At 44.4% G+C, this 7,890-nt stretch overlaps 1 protein-coding gene across 1 annotated transcript in view; it reads right to left on the bottom strand.

Annotated features, from left to right (window-relative positions):
• Positions 1 to 874: 874 nt before the first annotated feature.
• The window catches only part of LOC119429235 (Na(+)/H(+) exchange regulatory cofactor NHE-RF2-like), a 25,891-nt gene continuing 18,875 nt past the window's right edge, over positions 875 to 7,890 (bottom strand). The window contains exon 6 of the mRNA XM_037696905.1: positions 875 to 990. Within this exon, the coding sequence (XP_037552833.1) occupies positions 875 to 990 (116 nt within the window). The remainder of the gene's footprint in view (positions 991 to 7,890) is intronic.

Raw genomic sequence — 7,890 nt, forward strand, 5'->3', positions numbered from 1 at the left:
TTCTGATAAGGAATAAGGGGCCACGCTTTTTAGTAGCAGCTACGTGCACTCCGCCCATATTTCGGATGACTGTACAAACATTATCTCACTGTATTTTGGTACAATGATAATAAAGCTTATTCTGATTCTGATATCAGGTGGGTAGAACAGTTTAGCTCTCAACTAAGGTTATTCACTTGAAGGACACTCCTAGGAAGGTGATCCCTTGTTTAATTGGTCCCTTCCCCATCACCAAGATCTTCAACCCATCCACAGTCAGACTCCAACTCCCTAGCTAGATCCCATGAGGATCCATCCTACTTTCCACGTTTCCCAGGTCAAGCCCATCTCTGAGAACCCCATGTGCCCTCCAGCCAAACTCTCGCCACCTGCCCAGTTTATCAACAATCATCCAATGTTCTCTGTCCAAACCATCTTGGGTGTACAATGCCACAGGTGCGGATTCTAGTACCTGGTGGACTGGGAAGGCTATGGACCTGAAGCAAGGTCATGGATTCCTCTATCATTCATCCTGGACCCAAGTCTCATCACCACCTTCTTCAGAGACCACCCCAAAAGATGCCTCAGGTTGCCAGGGGGCAATTCTTGGGGGTGGGGATACTGTAAGAGTGCCACAGTCTGCAACTCCTCTCTCCAAGATGGCCACTAATTGGCACCAGCTGTTGGTCATCTTCCTGATGAGGTCCCACACTACTTAAGGCTGCAGTTGAGGGCTACTCTTTGCTGGAGCAATATACTATACATGGTATTTATTTCTGTGGCCTGTTGTATTTATGACAAAAGTGATACTTACCTTATTATTTGTGCCTCCAGTCATCCCACCTCTTTGGGTCCTGTCCAGTCCTGGTTCAGCCTTGGTCTTGTTCCTTGTCCCTCATGCCTTGCTCTCCAGCCACTTGCCTGCCTTGTCTGCATTGCCTGTCCTACCTGGTACTCCATTTCTGGCACCCTTTCTGGATTCACCTTCGTGCTCCACCTCCACATTTAGACCTGTAAGAAAAGACAAACAAATCAACCTCAACATTCAGCCTCTGCTTGTAGACCCCACTGACATTAGCCTTTCTCCTCAGGGGTTCCAGGAGATCACCTGTAAAAACTGCCACTCACTGTATATAAATAAACAGTTTAATATTTGTATCTTGGAGTCTTGTCTCGTTCCGGCTCTCATATAAATCTGGGTTCCCCGAGATCATTACACAAAGTTAAGTCAGGTTATCTGGATGGGTTCTTTTTAAAAAAAAAAAAAAAACATTTTGTCTTTCATCTAAAAGACCATCAGTTCGAGGAGCCACAGCCGACTCAGTCCCATAAGCAGCACATGTACAGAGTGGACCAACCAGTTTGATGATGATAAAATGGTTAAATAAAAAGGGTGGCTGTGGCTGAGTGGTTAGAGCAGTCATCCTCCAATGCAAGAGTTGGGGGTTCAAATCCACCAGCAGTCACTTGCCGAAGTGTCTCTGGGCAAGACACTGAACCCCCCATTGCCTCCTATGTGTGTCCCATCGGTGTATGAATGTGACAAAGCACCGATTAGTCTCTTTAGAATGATTTGTTCAATTAGCTTTGTAGAAATCTAGTAGCATGCTGTATGAATGGGTAAATGAGAGCACAGATTGTAGTGTAAAGCGCTGTGAGTATCTTGAAACAAGATAGAGACGCTATATAAGTACAGTCCATTTTTGGAGTCCGCCCTGTCCCCCGTTGACTCGTCTAAGGCAGCCATGGCCAAAGTGGTTCAAAACATCAAAGTTCATGCTCAGTAATCCAGTGTAAAAATCTAACAAAGTTAAGTCAGGTCCTCTGGACGGTTTTTTATTGATTTGTTTTTCTATTGTTTTCTATTTCTTTTGTTTAAACAAAAACATTTCAACAAAAAAAAAAAAAAAAACATCCAGAGGACTTAACTTAAATTTGTTATATATTTTTACCTCGATTGTTGAGCCTGACCTTTGATGTCTTGAACCACTTTGGCCATGGCTGCCTCAGATGAGTCGATGGGAGAGGGCATACTCCAAAACCATCTCAACACCATCAAATTGGTTGGCCCACTATGTGAGTGTGCTACTTATGGGACTGAGTTTGTTGCAGCTCCTCGGACTGATGAAGTCTTTTGGATAAAAGACGAAACATTTCAACAAAAAGAAACCATCCAGAGGACCTGACTTAACTTTGTTCCAACAGATACACTTCAAGTAAAGGCTTAGCATTCCTCCAAGTGATGCATATCACCCAAAGTCTTTCATTCCAAAGTTTGAGATCACTATGTGCTGACAATTGTAGTTTTGCTACCACTTTACAGTAAGGCTCCCCTTATAGATGGCTAATAAAATCATTGATAACTGCTTATTATGCATTAATTAAGAGCAAGAAAGAGACAAAACTGGCCAGTTTCTTGCCAAATAGTGAGCCAAATCTGTTCACCTATGTATTTCATCTCGAGTTGTTACATTAAACATTTCAGACTAAGTTACTACGTTGTAAGCTCAATAAGCATTTGTAAACCTATTTTTAGCATATAATATTGTACTTTATCACTGCATTATATCTTCAACTAGCTGTCAATTAGAGAAGCTGCCATACAGCTGTTGTATAGTGAAGTTTGTGGATGACACAGCAGTAGTGGGATGCATCACGAACAATGATGAGTCCAAATACAGAGAGGAGGTGGAACACCTAGTGCAGTGGTGTAGAGACAATAATCTTTACATCAATGTGAAGATGACCAAGGATATGGTGGTGGATTTCAGAAGGGACAAGGATCCTTTTCATCCCCTATACATCGAAGGAGCAGCTGTGGAGGTGGTCTCTTGTTACATGTACCTGGGGGTGCATATATCTATTGATCTCACTTGGATTGCCAACACTTCTTGTCTGGTTAAGAAGGTCCACCAGCGTCTCTACTTCCTCAGGAAGCTATGGAGAGCTGGACTTGGGAGCTCTGTCCTGAGGAGCTTCTATCGCTGTGTGGTGGAGAGCAGTAATTACTCCATCCCTCCACTCTTCTGAGCTCCCAATTAATGTTTGGGATTGTGTTTCTTCAGCCAAGGGTACCCCAAAATTAACTGGTTATTAGGTGATTCGAAGACATAAAAGTCTTTTACTCCGTGATGGTTGCTGGAGATGATTAAGTTTAAGCCCAAAGTCTTGAATTTAATTTGGCCCAATGTCACCTGTGACACCTGCCACTGATACAGGAGAGATTTTTTGGGTAGGTGTAGTTAATTATTTTACCAGGTCCACATTGATTAGATTTTGCTCAGCACCTGAATCTACTAGCACTGAAACAGGTAAATAGTTCTGGTTGGTTTGTATTATCGTGGCTAAAGTTAATCTGTAAGTGGGAGAGGGTGCAGCGGTTCCCACCAACCTCTCTCTCTCTTTACTGGCAGGCATTTTCGTTTCCCCCAAACAGACAATTAACTAAGTAGTGCCCTGGATTGCCACAATATATGCATGTGTTAGAGTCCTTGCACCTTTGCCTCTCCTCAGGAGATAAATGGGTATGGCCCACCTGCAAAGGTTCTGGTTCTGGTAATACCAGAAGGCAAGCTACCAGACCAACTGGTGGTGAGGGAAACCCAGAAGAAAAGTGTCTCTGGGAATTGAAGTTGTCTGAGATGAGTTTGTAGGGGTTATGCTCACCTGTTGACATTGTGAACCCAGAAGTGGAGGTTCTCTGGGAGTTGTAGTCCCTTTCCTTTTTGCACTCCCGGAAGCAATCATCAATGCAAATAGCAAGATTTATCAGTTCATCAAAACTTTTTAGTTCCTCACAAGAAGCAATCTGGTCTTCTATGGAGTTAGATAGAGAATGTAAAAATGTACCTTGTAAGGCATTACTCCCCAACCACAGGGCCGCGGACCGGTTCCAGGCCCCGAACCGGTACCAGGCCGTGGGTAAATTTATACCGGGCCGCACAGAAAAAAAACAACAACTTTTATTTTGAAAAATCACCAGATTCTCTCGACCACATCTGTCAATGACTCACTCTTGACGCAGGTCAACATACACAAGTGGTAAGTTTCAATTTCTGTTAGATGCATGCGCAGATTGGTTCTACATTGTCCGTTCGGGTGGAGTAATTTAGTTGCGTGGTCTGAAGCAGACAGGACAGGAGGAGGTGTGTGGTCGTGTCTGCACATTAGAAGGATTACACTGCATATTTTTCAACCCGCCTGACAAAGAGTGACTGTAAAACTATCAACTAAATAAAACTATAATTTTAAACAAAGCTTCCTAATATCATATCAGAGCTGGTTTTGTCTTGAACTTTTTTGAATTCACATCAGAGCTGTTCCTTCGCATTTCTGCTTCTGGTCTTAAAACAAATCTCCGCCCCTTAAAGTTCAAAGTCATGGGCAATTTTATTTAAAAACACAAATATAATTGAAGTTTTGCGATATGCTTTAAGCCCCCAGTATACTGCCGCGTATATCCATATGCAGTGGTACGCACGTACGTACGCAGAGGTACGTGCGTACCCCCCAGCGTACCCGCCGAGCAAAGCTCAAATTTTTACGACTGCATACGCGTACGCGGTGTCGCACAATAAACTGCCCAGCGACGGACTGTTTTGTATGCGACACCAATGTATTAAATTCCCCTTCTCCATCTCTGATCTGGCCTTTTCTTTTGTTTTTTGTGCCAAGAGACAAGAGAACTCTTCCTCCTCCGTTGTTGCCATGACAGAAATGGTGAGAAATAGAGGAATTTGTCACGAGCGAATTAAACTCAGGTCCAGTGTGACTGCGGGAGGGTCTGGAGATTTCCTGGTGTGCTGGTCTGATGTGTGGGCTGTACAGCCAGCGCTCCCTGTTTTTTTTTTTATTAAATTTTTAGATCTTTTTATTAACAACATATAAACACAGAACACCGCTGCGGCAGAGGCTGCCAGCGCTCGCTTTTTTTTTCTTTTTCTGACCTGTCAATCAATCCAATAGGCGTGTCTGTAAGGGTCCCACTGTCTGCAGCCTGCCTTGCTGATGGCCGCTGATTACCAACACCTGGCGGCCATCAGCCTGATGAGCCTCTCCATCTACTTAAGGCTGCAGTCCGGTGTGATTCAACGCTGGAGCATATCACCTCTTATGGTATTGTACTGTTGTGAGGCAAATGTCTTGGTGAAAAGAATTTGTTCACCTTTTGCTCTTTTTTCCAGTTTCCTGTTCCTCGTGCTCTTTGGATTCCCTCGTGACCTGATTTGGATCCCTAGGCCTCTCAGGTATTCCTCGTGCCTCTTTGCCTCCAGTGCCAGCCTTCCTCGTTCCCCTTTTGGACTCTTGTGGATTTCCCTCTGCTGCTCGCTCGCCTTGGACTGAAGGACCAGCTCTCCCCTTCAGGTTGGACTGTAAGGACAAACACTCTTTTAACAAACAACTTGGGCCTTCCCCGTTGGACAGCTAATAACCTGTCGTCCCTCTTTCCAGGAGCCTCAGACCAGCAGCCTGTGGATGTGATTTAACTCACTGTAAATAATAAACACTGTTCTTTTGTATTTCCCCTGTGTCTGCCTCGTTCTGGGTCTCATATCATCTGGGTTCCCCGCGCACTCCTAACAGTGTCAGCAAATGAGCAATCGGCGACCTCAATTTGTCCCGAAGGTAAACGCCCCTTGTCTGTGAAGCTGCTCTGCAGCCGCTCAGGGTGTACACTGGAGTATCATGTCTGAACCCTCTGCATACAGTACATGCGTACGTACGTGTGAACGGACATGCGCAGCAGTATACTGGCGCCTTAAGTTCCTGCGCTTTTGTGAACAATCTGATGTGTGAATCACTTCGGAGCAGCGAGAAGGATGACGAGGCACAGCTGACCCCGCTGTGGGATATACTAATTAAATGAGAAATGATCCTGCACTTAATACACTTATAAATCACACAAAAAGTGATTAAACATAAATTTGAAATAGAGGTGCTGGTCATAAAATTAGAATATTGTGAAAAAGTTGATTTACTTCAGTAATTCCATTCAAAAAACTGAAACTTGTATATTCATTCGTTACACACAGACAGATATTTCAAATGTTTGTTTCTTTTAATGAGGATGTTTATAACTGACAATTAAGCAACTGACAAATCAGCAATCTCAATTAGTCCTGAAGTGAACGCCCCTTACCTGCAGAGCTGCAGCAGTTTACCTGCAGAGCTGCAGCAGTTTTGCATTACGAACGCTTTGCAGTCATTTCAATAATGAGTTTACATCTTTTGTTTCATGTTAATCTACTGAAATAAACCTTTGTAAAATACACCAGAATGCAGGAAATAGCATCTATCCATCCATCCATCCATCCATTATCTTTACCCGCTTATTCCATTTTGGGTCACGGGGGTCGCCGGTGCCCATGTCCAACAATCACTGTGCGAGGGGCGGGGGACACCCTGGACGGGTCGCAAGTCCATCACAGGGACACATAGAAACAAACGAGACAAACAACCATTCACTCTCTCACTCACACCTAGGGACAATTTAGAGTTACCAATCAGCCTAACATGCATGTTTTTGGTCTGTGGGAGGAAACCGGAGTACCCGGAGAAAACCCACGCATGCACGGAGAGAACATGCAAACTCCACCCAGAAAGGCCCCTGGACCGGGGTTTGAACCAAGGACCTGCTCGCTGAGAAGCAGCAGCTCTACCAGTTGCGCCACCGTGCTGGAAATAGCATCTACTATATCCAAAATTTTCTGGGGCAGGACCCTCAGACCGTCCCCCCAGGTCCATGAAAATATACTCTGACATTAAACCGGCCCGTGGCGCAATAAAGGTTGGGGACCACTGTTGTAAGGCATTCTCATTCCAACCAGTTTGGGCAGCGGTGATGCGGAACTTGAGGGCATGTTCAGATACTGGTCATTTGCCTTGTCTTTGTCCTAGGAGGCATTTTACGGCATTGAATTCCTGGAGCAGGCGGTCAAATATTTTGCAAAACTCCTCCCAAAAGACATCATAAGGTACAGAATCCAAGTCATGGGGTAGCAAGAATGAATCACCCCACTGGAGTGCATCACCCTTTAATTGACTGACAAAGTAAGTAATTTCTGAGATGCTGGAAATGTAGAGTAGAGGTGCTCCCTTGAAAGCTAGTTTGCATTGTAAGAGGAAACCTCTACAATGGGCAGGGCTTCCAGAAAAGAACTCTGATGGTTTAACAATTACCTGCTGAGCTGTGGGGTTAAACTTGGAGGCCGAGATGATGGGACTGGGTTCCTGTGGAATGGCTGGAACTGTAGGAGGTGAGAGTCTTTGGTTAATCAAGAAAACCAGACCTTCTAGTTCTAGCATGTTGGACTGACTTGCTTGTTGTTGCAATAAGATACAATGAATCATGCTTTCTAATTTGTCGATTTGCTCCACCTGAGAGGTAAATGGAGCTTTTTCGCCACCGGTCTCATTGTGGGTCTTTTGATTTGGCTGGAGCATTTCTGTAATGATCTTGCGAAACCCAGATTTGCATGAGACCCACAACAAGACAAGACTCCAAAATACAAAGGTTAAACGGTGTTAATTTATATACAGTGAGTGGCAATATTTACATGTGATCTCCTGGAACCTCTGAGGAGAAAGAATGAGGTCAGGTGGGTCTAGAGGAAGAGACTGAATGTTGAGGCTGATTTGTTTGTCTTTCCTTACAGATCTAGGTATGGAGGTGGAGCACCGAGGTGAATCCAGAAAGGGTTCCAGAGATGGAGGACTCGGCAGGACAGGCAAGGCAGGAAAGTGGCTGGAGGGTAAGGCACAAGGAACAGGACCAAGGCTGAACCAAATCTGGACAAGACCCAAGGAGGCGGGATGACTGGAGGCACAAAGAACAATGTAAGTATCTCTATTATCATAAACACAACAGACCAGAGACATAAATACCATGTAGTATATAATGCTCCAGCAAAG

This window comes from Nematolebias whitei, unplaced genomic scaffold (genome assembly GCF_014905685.2).
Source record: "Nematolebias whitei isolate Nwh7 unplaced genomic scaffold, NemWhi1 Nwh_scaf_158, whole genome shotgun sequence".
Taxonomy (NCBI): domain Eukaryota; kingdom Metazoa; phylum Chordata; class Actinopteri; order Cyprinodontiformes; family Rivulidae; genus Nematolebias; species Nematolebias whitei.